At 35.1% G+C, this 16,505-nt stretch overlaps 2 protein-coding genes across 2 annotated transcripts; one reads left to right on the top strand and one right to left on the bottom strand.

Moving 5' to 3' along the window:
* Window positions 1-590: 590 nt before the first annotated feature.
* On the bottom strand, window positions 591-1,400 carry LOC118743751 (piggyBac transposable element-derived protein 3-like). The gene has a single exon (XM_036476513.1). The coding sequence runs from the start codon at window positions 1,398-1,400 to the stop codon at window positions 591-593; it is 810 nt and encodes a 269-aa protein (XP_036332406.1).
* Window positions 1,401-1,687: 287 nt separating this feature from the next.
* LOC118743750 lies at window positions 1,688-16,215 on the top strand. Its single transcript, XM_036476512.1, has 3 exons — window positions 1,688-1,694; window positions 1,762-1,977; window positions 15,311-16,215. Exons 1-3 carry the CDS (start codon window positions 1,688-1,690, stop codon window positions 15,448-15,450), a joined length of 363 nt encoding a protein of 120 aa, XP_036332405.1. The 3' UTR covers window positions 15,451-16,215.
* Window positions 16,216-16,505: the final 290 nt, after the last annotated feature.

Raw genomic sequence — 16,505 nt, 5'->3', positions numbered from 1 at the left:
AAATCTAATAGGTCCATCAACTCGCACCTCCTTGCACCACAGGAAAATTTGTCTTTTTTATAAAGAACCCAGGAATTACACAGTGCGAGATCAACCATATGCCAAAAAACTCGTGTGGGCCACTTCTTTGTTCTGATATTAATACGGTAATAGGATATCAACCTGTCCGCAAGATCTACGCCTCCCATTGACGTGTTGTAACTTGCTACGAATACGGGGACAATTGACATTTATGTAATTTTTGGCTTTCTTATCCCATCGACGAACAGATATAAGTGGTCGTGCTCCAGTCGACGTGGCCGCCATTAGAACCGAACGACTGTCCATCCATTTTACAATCGCTAGTTTCTCATCTTCTCTCACAAATTCATTGAAGGTACCTCTGCCTCTTTTTAGAAGATCATGGTCGGTTGAAAGTTTTGTTCGCAGTTCTTTGGGGATTCGGTTTTGTTGAATCGTGCCCGTAGCATATATTCCATTTTCCAGCAAAAACTCTAGTAGTTTTATCGAAGTAAAATATCGGTCAATAAATATTTCGCTGCCTTTACTAATATTTTCTGCAAGTCTTTGCACTACTGTTCCTCCGATACCTAAATCGTGGTTGCAAAATTTTTCAAACCAACAGGACAGGGTTTCCCCTTAACATATTGTTTCAATTGCGTGGTACCAGAGAATGGAATCATTTGTTCATCGATGCTCAGTTTTGCTGGCTTTGGTAGCAATTGACATTTTTTCAAAACGGCTTTTATTATTGGTTCAACTTTCCACAATTTGTTGTTTTCTTTTTCTTGTGGTGTAGCTCTTAAGTTGTCGACAAAATGCATATAATTTCTTAATTTAAAAAATCGATCCCTTGGTATCTGTGTAATGGCTGGAACATTAATAGCAGGTCGGTAGTACATCCTTACGCGCGGAAGTTTCATGCAACCAGCAAGTATGTGGGCCCCAGATAGTTTCTTGTACTCATTATAGTTTGAATACAAATTTTGGCCGTTTTCTAGAGCGTACGTATTACTTTGTTGTGAAATTTCGCGCCAAAAATCGTCGTCAAAATACTCCGAGAAATATTGGAAAGGTGTCCACTCAAATCTATCTTCTGCGTTCCATGCCTCGTCGGCAGCGGGAGTATTACCCACGACAAATTCTTTGGCTAGCCATTTAAGCGGTTTTTTATTTTGAAGATTTGAGTGGCTTTCATTTGCATCAACCAACTCTTGTTCAGCAATATTTTCTTCTTCATTATCAGATTCTGCATTGTAGTTAGAATCGGAATCACTTGAAGAAGCCACATTCGAACAATTAGGAACGAGTTCCAAGTCTTCATCGTCGGACAAACCTTCAAAATCACTGTCCATGAGCATCTCCATCACCTCTTCTTCCGTAAAACGTTTTTTCGACATGATAGCTACCAAATGTCCAGCCCACTGAACATTTAAGAAACAGTATTCATATCCGAATTTTAATAAACTTATTTAAAAGATTTTTTATTTACCTTAAAGAACAAGTATTTTTCGATTGAATTTAATAAAATATTAAACTTGATTTGAAGAAATATAGCGAAAATATTAATTTGAAATTACATTCACAAGGACCACACGTTTTTTCAAATAACTGTTCACTTCTTGGATCGTATTACGACAGTATTGCCACAAACGCAAAGAAAAAACAATTCAATTGTAAACTTAAAATGTCCAGCTGGCTATAAAGTTGGATCGAATTGAAATAAATTTAAAATTTTTTATTATATGTCCATTTAAAAAGTGTCCAGCGGGCTACACGCGAGGACCGAGGAGGATAAATCCTCCTTTCCTTTGTTAAATTTATTAAGTAAACTTTTTCAAAACTATTTTCTATTTATCGCAGATTTCCAATCATCAGAGCTAACAATTCAACGAACACGGCGTGAGCATTCGGGAAATTTCACTTGTGTGGCTAGCAATACACAACCTGCAAGCGTGTTAGTGCATATTTTTAAAGGTAATACTAATTAATTGATAGTAAAATATACATAAATACCATGAAATATGGAAGTAGCATTAAATGCGAATGACGTAAAATATTATTTTTAGCGACTACCAAAGATAAGGGTAAAAACTCAAAATGATTTATTTTTTATAATTAAATCGGAAATTCATTACAAATTAGTGACAGTCAATTTTAACATTGCTCTTCTAGAGGCGAACTACTTATCAAAAGAAACTTGCATGATTTAGTTATTGAATCCGGGTCCTAATGAATAGAGCAGTGCACAACATTTAAACTCAGTGACTTTTTGAACAAATATATTCCCATACAAAAAAGCTCTTTAGCTCGATAGATTTAGTCCAGCGTTTTTCGAAATTGTTAACTCTAACAAGTATATCCCTCCATTCGACCCAAATGACCGAGCCACTTCTCTGTACATATTTGGACAGCAGAGTCCAAACGAACTAAGGTACTCGTTTTATTTCTTCTCGTTTATATTCAACAAAAAAGCAAATCGGAAAACTCGGAGTCCTTCTGATTCGTATGGATTTCTGCTTTTTGTTGCAAAATACTTGAAAAGGATGGCTATAAGAATTTGTTTTTCTCTCATGTAATATTTGTAAAAATAGACTTAGCAACTTTTCACTTTTGCAGCCGATTACAGGAAGAAGCATCGGAAGTACGTATAAAGATAAAAATAATATACTCTGACAGGCATTAGCATAACGTATCACCAAATACCAGCTTGTGCCCCGTGTCTACGTTAATAGTGTCTTTCTTGTCTGGGTTTCCCGCCATAGGAAAATGGAAGACATTGAGGTAGGTGAATTGCCGACGAAAGCAGCCAGTTTGGAGGACTTGCAAAATAGCCAAAGAACTCTGTCCTACCAATGAAAGATCGAACGAATTAGCCATATTCAATAGTTTTCGGTCAGAAGTCTTTAGAAATGTAAAATCTATTCGTGGCCCACGGGAAAAGATAGGATATAAATGGCCCAGAAATCTATGTACACAAAAATTCGGGTGGTCCATAAAGGTTTTTGGTATAGGGTTTTGTTGAATTTGTATGTTATTTTGACAGCAACACCTCTTTCCTACTGAAGTTTTGGCAGAAAGTCAGCTTGAACAAAGTTAAGAAATATAAAAGATTTTGCTCGAAAAATCATATGACGTGCATTTTTAACTATGTGACTATGTTAACAAGCAAAACTGTTAGGCCCTTGTGGCGAACATCGAGCATGCCACTCGTGAGATAGATGGATCCAGAAATCGTCAGCAAAGTTAGACAAAACTAAGTTAATAGAATGCGCTACTGCCATGCTAGCCACCCACGCCCCCTTCTCATATAACTTTATTTTCGTAAATTGTAAAAACTACGATCATTCAGTAAATATGGGATCCAAATTCTTGGAAATTATTGCGGAAATTGAAATGTGAACTAGAATTTTTGTACAAAATAATATTACAATGAAATTTTTGGAAAAACTCACTCAAGTGTGGGGCCTATTGGACTATGGATGTATGTAGGTAAATTTATGCATGTGTAATTGAAATTGCAAATATAAGCCTACTCACACATTTATCAAAAAAAATGTGTTCAAAAGACTATGCAGAACTTTACCCTAACTTTGCACAACACGTTTCAGTACAATTTCCCACAATAGAAATTAAGCATTACAATTGTGGGCATATAAATAGGTAGATATATGTGTGTGTACGTACATACACATTCACATAAAACACCATGCAACAGGTCACCTCGAAATAGTTATTCACCATGTTTTTCCAATAAATTAAATTGCTTTTCAGCACCTGTCAGCGTTGCTTTAGCTGCACTTCTGGCGATAATTGCAAACACTTGGGCGTCTAGGTACGGCATTTCTCAGGCTAACAAAGAAAGTTCTTATGTACGTGCACATATGTATGTAAGTTTATGCTTGTAAACATGTGCTCACAATCAAAGTCAATGAACTGGCAAGCCATGGAAAAATGTAGTATCAGTATGTACTTACATATACTATGCAGAATGTGTAATAGGCAAAATGTAAGGTATGAGTAGGAAAAAGCACAGATTGAAATGGTAGTCGTATGGAGCTCACGTGTGCTCTCTGACATGCAGACACATATTTATAGGAATTTAGAACAAATTTTAGTATAAGAATTGAATTTGATAGCAATATTGCTTTTACGTCTACTCCGTGTGAAATTGAATCAATACAAGGAAAATAAAGAGACTAAAGTGATGTTGTACTTGCTCACTAAAGCTACCGTTTGCAACTAAATATGTTGTTGTTGATTATACAATATAAAATTTACTAAACCATAATAACAAAACTGTATTACATACATATCTATGTATGTATACAATCATGCAAAATAAGTACTAATATCCTCAAGTTCTACACATGCCGATGAAATCGGTAGTAAAAGAAGGTTCAGTGCTTTCAGCAGCACTAAACAATAAAATTAGTTTGAAGAAGAAAATGAAGCTCTTACCTGGCTGCATAGAGTGCTGTGGTCAGACCACACCTCAACAGCAGTACGAATGCCGTCAGCGCGATACATAATTTTTATTTTTTTCTGTTTTTGGTTTTTCTTAATTACAAAAACGCCTCTGTGAAGTGCAGAACCAAATCAAGCGACGAAGAAAATTGATTCAACTTGAACATTTGAAGAGATGCTTGTTGTTATTTGCTAATCCCGCCAGAGGCAACATGTTAAAATGATAATACAAATTTTTGTTTTTTATCTCCGTATTATGAAAAAGCATCTGTGAAGTGCAGCACATAAACGTATTCAAATGAAAAATCGACAACCAAAAATTTGGATAATGTAACAAAGTTGTGGTTAATATTACCAAATCAATGTTGAAAATATCAACCAAGGCATTATTAATATTAACCAAAAATTACGCTGATTCCTTTTCAAGTTTGAATTTGGTATTATTAATCAATTTTTGGTTGATTTTTCTCTTAGTGTACAAAGAAGTATCTGCCGCTCGGATAAGGTGTTAAATTGTGGGTAGGGACCCTCTACCAAACCTTTAGGCGAAATGTGTGAGCACCAAATATTTATATACTTTTGGAGAGCGAATTCCGCAATAGTTTGACTACCTGCTCTTGCTCTTCATCAGCTTCTTATGTGCGTGTTTGTTTTATTTTGACCCCAAGGATCGAAGGTTGCATCCACCTGCATGGCTGCACCTGTTGGCACCTGTTTTGCTATTGTTTGCACTGATACCCAATTTAGCGCTAATCTTTCTCTCGACTGCTAATTAGGTTGTCTCCCATATTTCCTTTTGAAACTCACGAAGATAACCTGTAAATACATTAGGCGTGCTAAAGTTTCTGCCTTAACCAAGTCTTCTTCCAGGTTTTACTTTAAATGCTTCTTGTTATGTTTTTCAAAGTTATGCTTCCATTGTGCCTGGGCTTTCTGACGTTATGTTATGGACGTGATCATCCGAATTCCGAAAGCCGCGAATGGACAAGCTCTTCATTCATTTTATAAACTATGACTTAGAGCCGCTTGCACCATGTTTGGTTAACACTTTCTCCGAGCAAAACACCATATCGGCGTTATCGGCTTCCTGTTATAAGCATGGCGTCGATAACGTCGATAACAATGTGTAACTAAGGGTAAGTGTTAGCTAGACATGGTACAAATGGCTCTTAATAGGTTAAGTTTATTTTCTGTCCATAAGCTCAATATTGTTTTATACTTAATTTAAGAATGTTTCATTTAATTTGAAAAAAGTATCATTTAATTTGAATAAAGTTTCATTGATTCTGAAAAAGGTTTCGCTTTATCTGAAAAAGGTTTAATTTAATTTGAAAAAGGTTTCACATATGATGAAAATGATTTCATTTAAACTGAAAATGCTACATGATCCTTTCGCTATTTCGGGTCGAGTTCCAACTTGATTGGGATATCTACGTTCGTGATGGACAATATTTTGACATTTTAACCCAACTTCCGTGTGCGGTTTATACCTGCTGCCGAGCTGACGTTTAAGTTCGTTTCTTTGCGTCACTGGCATTCGAGTCACTTATACCTATTCGTTTGAGTCGCTTTTTACGGCACACATGCCTTACTATGGTGGGGATTACTAAATCACGAATTTCGATACCTTGAAACTTACACTTGATCCCACTAATATTAAATGAAATTTAATTTATTTATTTTATTTAATAATAATAAATACATGCACAACAACCAGAGGTTATGAATTACAGTGCATGTACATAAGTATGTTACAAATTTCTTAAACTATGTAAATATAATCACTTACAAATCAATATGAACTAAGACTGATAGACTAACTAGACAGTGAAAGTGGAATTCCAAGTAGAGGAGTGAGTAATTGAATAGGTTTAGAGGAAGATGATAAAGAAGCGTTGATATTCATAGAAAAAGGAAGGTTAGAGAATATTACACTAGGAATCACTTGGCAATTAGGTGAAAATTTGCCAAGTTTTTAATATTTATGTATAAAGTATGTATGAATTTTTATTGTTTTTGTTATAGATATATCTAATAACTTAGACTTAAAAAAATAATCTTTAAATAAATAAAAAATAAAAAAAATTGCCAAAGGCTGTTTAAACTGTCACCAACTTAATTAGATAACCACAGAGGTACATATGCACCCTTTTTTGCGCCAAAAATATCTGTTACTGTGTTTCAAGCTACTCTTTTTGCTTGCATTAAATAATGTTATTGTGGACTTGGTTGGGTAGAAGTTTTCTTTTGTGTATTTGTGGCCAAATAAAATTTAACAATGAAATACCATAGTGGACTATATAGTCTATATCCCCTTTAGTCTCTCAAAGGCATACATCGTTGTAAGAACATACAGTGACTCAAACAAACAACCACGTGTTTTTTTTAATATTCGCAATTCGTTGATTTTTAGTTTATTTTTTTTGTTTAATTTTGAAAATTTAGCTTGAAAAACGTTACGAATATTTTAAGAAAATTAACACGTGGTCATTTGTTTCAGTCACTGTATGTATATGCCCAAAATATTTTACTCATTCGAAGCTTATCACATTCAAAGTTTGGACACATTTGTCAAATTATTTTGAACATGAAAAACCTCTCTTTTCACATAATTCCACATGAGCTCACGCGCTAATTGAATTAAGTCTGCTGCCAACGGTGACCAATTCATCTGTTAAGCATACACTCGGTTAGAGCCAATCAATCAGTATTTCATTCTGTAATTTATTAAAAAAAAAAAATCTGCGCATGACTTTGATTTTTATACATACGCGTTTTGGCGTAGGTTATAATTATTTTGATTTATGCAATACTGAAAATTATCGTAAACTTCAAAATGCATGTACATAAAATTAAGTGGAATTACGCTACGTTAAAGTACTAATTTTAGCGGAAAGCAACGATAATTAACTGATTTGATTTTCTAAAAGAGATATTTTTAATTGAATACTTTGAACTTTTAATAAAATCTACAAGAATATCAAAAAGTTACAATAATAAAGAAAAATTAATGCAGCCTTCAAAATCTATTTAGGCATAAACAAGCGCCTTTCTTTACGAATGAGTTTATATGGCTATAACTTTTTTTGTCCTCCCCCCGGAACTAATAGCTGCGAACAAATAGGTACTAAGAATTATGGATGCTTGTTGTTTACTTAGGCAGGGAATCTACATACATACGAAATTCTATTACAGATATGCTTTAGTGTGCTTGATTTCGAATTAATGCACATATACATAGGCATCTCTTCTACATATAAGCAAGTAAGCATATCAGCAGTGCTCTCCTTTTAAATGCTAGAGGCAGTGAACTTAGCAATAAAGTATGTTCATATGCATATACATACATATATGTACATACACCCATATGTTAATGCATAACTATAGGTGCATGTGAAGCATCCACTACAAAGTCACTTTACACGTACAGCATTACCCCTAAAGACTAAGAGCGAACATAAATATATTTACTAGCAGTACTCGTAGGAGCAAATAGCCAATGCAACGCATGTCGCTGACCTAACGAGAACAACAACGACGAGGACGCCAACAATGTAACACATTATGGAAGGACGCGCTCTAATGAACTCTACACATAAATTCTCAAAACATAGTGCAAGGATTGTTCAAAGGACACGCATGTATTTACGTACACGCATACATATAGATTTATCTATGTATGTATTAGTGAGGCGATGGCAAAAGGGATATTAATAATAGTAGTGAATACGATCGAGGGAAGTAAATAAGAGGATATTGCCAGTGCGATTTCATGTATTCCACCAAACTGCTTAGCTAGTAAAGCAAAGCTATTGTCTAATTAGAAATGCTTTGGGCCATTGTCTGGCTTTAGAGCAATGGGGAATGTCTTAGACGGTTTAACTCTTACTGTACTAGAATTGCATAGTATATTAGATAATTGTCCTGCTAATCGAGGTAATTGATATACTCGTATATGTCGGTTAAGTTTAATTTATTCGAATGTCCACTTCTTACATTTAAAGATTATTAGTGTGAGCATAAGAAAATTCAAAGTGATTTAACTACTGTTATTGGTAAACTTAAATAAATAAACGTAACTAGCTTTGCTAAGCCTTGTAATACTCGTGTACTGTTGTGTAGAAGTAATTTTAAAAAATGTATGTTTGTTTGTATTGGTTTGTTTTTCCAAGTGTTAGGTAAGGCAGCTGAGATGAAAAAAGCAAGATGACTCCTCCTCGACTCCTAGGTTCCTTATGAAGATTATCCGGTTGAGACCGATAGCTGACCCTTAGAAAGATTCAAAATCTCCTTTGACTATCCGCGGTCGTCTACCAAACTGAAGGAGTTTACAACTTTGCTTGTCGCCATTTTCGCCCAGCGCTCTCTGAGCCAACAATAAACCCAAGTGCAGTCCACAGGCAGCCACTATGCACTTAAAAGTATCCTGTCTGCCTCGTTAGTTACGGTTCCATTTTATCTGTTATGAAACCTAAGATTTCAAAGACCGCCGAGTGAAGATGGAAGAGTCAATATACTCACGAAACTATGGGCCAAATATAGTAAAACTGCGTTCTCAATTTTAACCTCTGATGTCAGGATATTTTTAAAGGGCATTAAAATTTTAGACATATTATTAACACAAACATTATTTAAAAAATTTAACATTGTGGGTACCAAATGAAAGAGAAAATTTTATCGAACTTAAAAACATAACAGTTGTTGGTGGGTTAAAAGGACGAATAAGTACTGAAAGTACACTTTTAATTAATTTAATTTTTTAAGCTAAAGTTAGGAGCACAGAATTCGAGGATGTGGTCGTATTAGTTTATAATTTTTTCAAAAATAAATATTGATAATTTTTTAAGTATATTCAAGGACAAAATTTTAAAAAGACATTTTGCATACCGATTCGTCTTTGTTCATTAAATATTTTTCAATTCTTCAGAATTTTCTCTTTTATTTGATACCCACATTGGTATTCTAGATTGCACTGGGTTTTTTAAATAATTTTGGAATTAATGATATTTTTTAAATTTCAAAGTCTTTTTAAAGAAAAATATGACGCCGAAGAAAAAAACTAAATACGCAATTTTACTATATTTTGCCCATAGCTTCGCGAATATATTCATTTTTGCGTGTTTAAAATTTACTGTCGCACGGTGTTATGCGTCGAGTTGAGGTAGAAATTATTAAAATTTACTCTGCAAGCAGATCAGACGGCCGTCTACCCCTGTTACCATTATCGCGACCCGCGTTAACTGGCATCATTCCGTTATCGGATGTCGCATCGTAGAAGCTGAATTTTCCGACAGTCGATCTTTGCCCCGTCCAATACATTTCGCATTTTCGCGCTGATGACAGCTAGCCGAGGTGCAGGTGCATACCATCAAAACTTAGTCCTTTAAGCGTTTGCTGTGATCGTAGTCAAAAGGGGGTCCCCTCCGAGGGACTATTCTTATATTTCTTTGTAGCCTATTTTCATGTAGCGGATCCAAAACCTAGCGTACAACCCATTACCAATGGACCTGCAAGACCTATGTAAGTGAGTTGGTAAATTGAATCAACTGGCACATTAATGTAGCCCAAACCAACCTAGACATTGCTAAATATGAAGCATTATGGTATTTATAAATCGTAACTTTGAATACATAAATATAAGTATGTATCAGTAAGAATACCACACACTTATCCATACACATCAATACATAATTGAATCCACTTCTAAAGCCACATGTATTCTGAAGTTAAAAAAAAAAACTACTGTCATCCATTTTCCAGTAAAATTTTTTTTCCGGAACATCTGACTAAACTAAAAAAAAAATGTGATAAAAAGTCAAGTTGTAAATTCTGCTGCACTTAATGTGTTAACACATTAAAATAAATTATTTATATACAAGTGTGCGCATTGGGGTATTTATGTACATACATGTAAGCCTCTGTTCATACTTGTGTGTATTTTAGTGACTTACGAACGTTCGCATGGCATTGCGAATAAAAATGTAGCAACATAAAACGTTCAACATAAAAATTATACCGAAATTGTGTATGCTGATTGTTGTAGCTTGTTGAATGCTGATGCAAATTGCGTACTGAATGCCGAATGAATTTAAATGTAATACAAAACGTGGCGTATTTAAAGAAATTGATTTTTTTTTTAGCATATTTGTAATTTTGTTTCAACGCCGTTGATTTGCCGGCTTTCTGCGTGCGGTCGTTGAAGTTTGCTACAGCATTCGCTTACCACAAGCATGCATATGACAAATAAAATATTTTCTGTGTGCGCGTGTAATAAAAGTAATTTATGAAAATTGCAAAACCATGAACTACGCGAACTCCATGCCATTGACGGCAAATTCCTAAGCCTACATTCTGTTAGGGTACGAAGATAATTCGCATGCGCATATTTGTGAAACAAAACGTCGCCGGAAAACTAACTGCCATCTATGAGTTTGTAAATATACATATGTACATTAGGGTGCATCACTAAAAAAAAGGTAGCGGTTTTCCTACAGGAATCATAAAACTTATATTTTAGGACTTCGGCCAGAATGTGTTTGAAAAAAATATCGTTATTATCATTCCGTTGATAAAATTTATAAAAAGCTTCCAAGCTTTCGAGCTTTACTTTTCTATGCACTGAAGCAATTTTTTAGAAGAATTTTGAAAAACTAAATTTATTTATAAAAAAGTCGATTTTGGGGGTATTTTCAAATGTTTACGTAGTTCTTAATATATTATATATATATATATATATATATTTTATAGTTCCAATGATAAAATGGTACCGATTTTATTTTATTTTTTTTTTTTTGTATGGAGAGTGATGCACTCTAATGTACATTCATACTATTGCAGTCATGTAAAAAGACTATGTGCTGCCACAAATACCGAACGCATCGCTTAACGTTGGCAAAATCCTACAAACCAAAATATAAATGTACAGTATCTGTGCGTTAGTTTGCGTATGTGATGTTGTCAAGCGCCGCAAAAACCGCAGTCAGTCAGTCACTCAACAGTAAAATAAACCCACATTCGCTTAAGGCAAACATATACACATGCAAATAAATTGCTTGTACAAATACCACACTACACACACAAAAGCCTGTGGCCAAACCGGCGACATGGGTGTTGATGGCAAGCGAAAGATGCGAATGCGTCAGCGATGACAATAGCGTACATATACTATGTATCTCCTTATGTAATCGATATACCAAATACATACTAGGGTGGCCGTCAAAATATCAACATCATAGGGCGCAGTTTTTTGTGGCTCTACGCGCAAAGTACAGGCATCCACAAAAGAAAAAATAAATAAATAAAAGAAAAATAAAAATTCAGAGATCGCTACCAATGTTAAAAAAAATTTAATTTTTTCCAAATTGACTTTGACCAGCTATGTGTAAACCAGCGAGTTTATGAATTTGTTTATACTTATCAGATTTCTAGTAAAAATTATGTGAAATTTTCGCAATTTAAAAAAATTTAAAATTTTGTCAAACCCTGGTATCGACCCCTAAAAATATTTTTGAAATTTGAAATTTTCGTAGCTATTTTAAGGAACAGCCTTTATCCATACATATATATGTACTATCTATATAACTTCGTATTGTGTTGGCTAGCATTTGTATGGTTGTGTATTTGCACAGATTGACAAAACCACAACGACAGCAGTGTTGTATTGAAATATTCGAATGCACAACAGAATTTGTACATATGTAGCCAAAGCAACGCTTTTAGTGTTCGGCAAATAACGCATTGGTTAAGCGTTTGTTTGCTTGCTACATGTAACTCTCATTGTTGCCATAGTTATTTAACTGTTCCACACGCGCCACAATTTCGATTACGCATAGATACGTTGTTTGCCTGCGTCATCGCGGTTATATCGCTGCATGCATTCTGTTTTATGCTAACATCTACATAAACCGTCTAAAATCAGCACGAATTCGAAGTTGTGATATTTAAATTTCACAATTTTAAACTTTCTAAGCATAAAATGATGAAATAATTGGAATACACACGCACACCTCCTTAGTCTCTTTATCCGAAAACTCAAATTATGTATCTTTACTTTCCCTTAAAAGAACTTCAATTGGCTTCGTAAACGAATTCTAAGTTCGAGGAGTTTCGACTGCGTGGAGTTAAAAATAGAATCACACAGAATAATGGTCCTAGAGGTAAAGCCAACATACAGATTCTGTGGACAAATAAATCCCGATGAAATATATTAGCGCTCTTCAGGATGTTGTGGAAATGTTCTTGGATTTGCAGTTGGAATTGCATTTGCAAATTTTATGTTTGCTGCCATAGCAAACATATGTCTTTTACTGTCAGCCGTACAGCCCTATGGTGTCCCGTTCCTCATGACGAAAGTATAATAGTACTTTATCGGCCAGCGGCCATGTTACTAACTGGGTTCTGATTTTTGATTAGGTTTAAGTGGCTGTTACCATGCATAACCATGGAGGCTTATTTATTCTTCCCCTTCTTCTTCTTGGGTTTTGTAAGCGCCTAGGAGATTTTGGCCGAGTTAAACAAAGCACCTCGTCATAGTCAGGTGGTGGAAAATCGACACCTGCATCATCGACTGGAGGCTCGGGTTTGCCTTTCTGGCAACTTTCGTAGCTGCTGCCATTCAATAGGGTGGACATGTGTTCCCTCCATAATTTAAGTCACAAGGTATCTTACAGGAGTTCATTAAATTGAAATAATCTCAAGGATTCTAGAGAAAGCGCATAAAAGTGGAGCTCTCAGCGCTATTTGCTGCACTTCTTCCCGAAAACATGGCAGCCGTTAGCGACGAACTTGGAGTGTCAAGTCAAATACACAAGAAACCATAAAATTTAGTTTTTAAAAGCGAATTTTAAACTTTATTCGTAAGAAAAATTTCGGTTCATTAATTTCAGAAGTCACAGTGCAATATGAAGTTTTTGTTAAAAGAAAAGGTTGCCTAATATTTTGTACAACTAATTTCCACATTAGGCAATAAAAAGGTTCAGTAGACAAACTAAAACTTCATTCCAACAGTGGTATTAAGATTTGTACCACGATTTGTTTGTTAGGAAAAATAAAAAAAAAAGTCTAAGCGTTAGAAGCTATAGCAGCTATTTTGGAGATCACCACATCTCCTCATCAGATTTCTCTTTCTAGACCTCAGCAGGGTTCGAAAACCCATCTCGGATGTACACTGCGCTATGCAGACCCCGTATAACTTCTACCGCTTAGACTTTGTTGATTTTCCATTCTTCCAATCAAAAAAATCGTGGTTCAAAACATGAATACGCCACAATAAAATTAATAAACTAAAACTTCATTTTTGTTTTAGAGACCGCCTATGCGTATGAGTAACCTTAGTCTGGAAATTTTACTTCCCAAATTTTACTTGCCAACTTTCGTTCGACTTTTGACTCAACTAATCGTCAGTGAAAGTTGCGTCATGTAAATTTCCATTAGAGGGGAAATTCTTAGTCAAAATAAAGTCGACACTAGAGGTAGTTGCGGCTTTTTAACATAATTCTCAATGAGAAGAGAGAGAGAGACAGAGGGAACTATCTTTATAATCGACTTTATTACGACTATGAATATGCCCCTGGTGTTTATTTCCCAAATAATATACCGAAGCGCTGTTGAGTTAATCTCGCCAATCCCAGGGTTCGTTCACAATAAATATGTAAGTTCGGAGGTGCTTATAATTAGATCTCTATTTATTTTACTTTTTATACTTTCTTAGTTCAATATATTGAATTGCTTTACACTGGTTATTCGGTGATTCAGAATCCTGTCTGCGGTCCAGTAGAGGCCCAGTCCCTACAAGACATTGCTGAGCACTTTAGGCAAAAATTCTCACACATTTACACTTTTGTTTTTGTAGTACGGCATAAATGAGTAGTTTGACTATTAGTACTGAGGACTTTCTGATGACAACATTGAGGGGAAAGTACTCAATTTTTTCCCATGGCCTGAACGAAAATGAGGACTTTGATAAGCACTTTTGTGATTAGGGGTAATGATAATATGAGTACTCATATGATACTCAGCTGTCTTGTAGGGGTGGGTCTCGTCTGCTACTTATGGAGCTGTGCCGGCGCTGGTGAACGGCGCTCTGCTAACGCTAGTGAACGGAACATTGCGAACGATTGCCTGTCGCCGTGACGTGAGTTCACGGTAGCTTGTGGCGGATGGTATACCGGAGCCGATTTTAAGCTCGGGAGAATGAGATTCCGTCCGACGACCTCACTTCGGTTAGATCTATGGTTCTCTGCTTCGGAGTGGTAGTGTCTTGTGGTGTTATATAAAGAATCACAAGCAATCCCTCCATACGGTTGTTGCTATTCAGCCGCTGACTATCCTGTTAGGTTGTGTCGCTTCTTTTATATGCCGCCTAAGTGGGGCTCTTTGGCCGTGTGGTTACATGATGGCGATGGGCTACACGTTGTTGCGGCTTGTCTCGTTGGGTGTATGCAGGCACACAATGCCATATTGCTCTGGTATCGTGTCATGTCGTTCGTATTGCTGGATTATAGTGTTTAGGATGCTTGTGTGGGCTAAATATCTAGTCTTCACAATAAAATTTTTATTTTTTATTCGAGTTGTAAATAGGATACGAAATTCATGCTAAAATCATTCGTAGCTTTGCGCAATCCCACCGCCTATCTTTAGCGCACATACCTTATGGGTCAAACCGATTATTAATCATACAAATATGTTGTCCGTATGTAAAGGAAACCAAAGAAAATAAATTTAATCTCTCATGATCTGGTTGTAATCGCTTTTAATTGCTAATAACATGCAATTTTTTTTTACACTGCCATTACTAAACATTTTAACTAAGCCAGCGCGTTTACATTTTATTCTTCCTCAACAGGTGATAATCCAGCAGCGATGTATCATGGGCATGTCGGCGGCTCGACTAAATCATATCAAACTCATTTGCATGGCATTATAGCCATAATAGCTATGGCCTACCGAATACTACAGACATATATACATGTAAACCTGGGATAATTACAGATGAGACAACAACGGCCATAATGACGCATCAAAGTGAAACTGCGCATACACATATGAACACATACATACGTATGTATGTTTACATAGTAAAAAAGGTGGGACTGCAAACAAAAATAAACAAAATGTAAACACACACAAAAATTTATTTGGGTAAGCGCGCTATATGGCCGCGAAACTGGAGCAACTTATACACACACACTGACAGACACACAAAACTACACCAACACATATACATATGTACGAGTAGTTAGTTAAGTTGAATAATGTAATGAGGCTTTGAATAGGCGGCAGCATAACTATATTTTCAAGTACATATGTACATATAAATATGCGTATAATTATAGTAAGTATATAGGCGTGTGTTAATATTTAAGGGCAAGTGAACGAATTAGGATGAATACAAAAAATATAGAAAAAAACCCGTAATGATGTGCAGTAGTCTGAGAATTAAAAAAAAAAATCATTTTTTTTATGGAATTAGAGAGCCGACTTACGATGAGCAGCAAAAATATTTAACACACGGACTTGCCACATTTGAGTGTATTTTTTTTTCGTTTTCTATACTTAGTATAAGTATGTAGGTAAGTGTGCTTGCTGCACGTACATATGTAGTAAATAATTAGAACAGTTAAATGTGGAAGTAAATCAAAATTTGTATGTAGTTATCTATGTGTGCAAGTGTGTGTTTAAGTTAGTGCTTTGATAAAGTAAATATATACAACTGATAAGAGTGTAGTGCATTTTGTAATGAAAATCCGATAGGAAAAGTATATTTTAAATTTTAGCTATGTAATATATAAATGCATATTTAAGTACTAAAAAATAAAAGAATCAAAAATATCAATTTGAAGCATTTTTTATTACAAATGATTTTCTTTTACTCAAAACGATAATTTTGTAAAAAAAAAAATCAAACTACTATTTTCACAAACTAATTTGATTAGGCTTTTAACAAATGGAAAATGAGAAAGTAAAAATATGGAGTGATTTTTGTAAATTGTACATACATTTATAGTGGAACTTAAATGATAAGAAAGATCTTTTGTAAA

Source organism: Rhagoletis pomonella, unplaced genomic scaffold (genome assembly GCF_013731165.1).
Source record: "Rhagoletis pomonella isolate Grant_MI unplaced genomic scaffold, Rhpom_1.0 Rhpom_scaffold_00007, whole genome shotgun sequence".
NCBI classification, from domain to species: Eukaryota; Metazoa; Arthropoda; class Insecta; order Diptera; family Tephritidae; genus Rhagoletis; species Rhagoletis pomonella.
This window is presented reverse-complemented; position numbering and strand designations above follow the sequence as displayed.

Coding starts and splice junctions, on each gene's coding strand:
- LOC118743751 (XM_036476513.1), bottom strand. CDS start 1,400: ATGTCGAAAAAACGTTTTACGGAAGAAGAGGTGATGGAGATGCTCATG.
- LOC118743750 (XM_036476512.1), top strand. Junction 1,978..15,310: donor GTTAGTGCATATTTTTAAAG/GTAATACTAATT, acceptor CTTCCTCAACAG/GTGATAATCCAGCAGCGATG.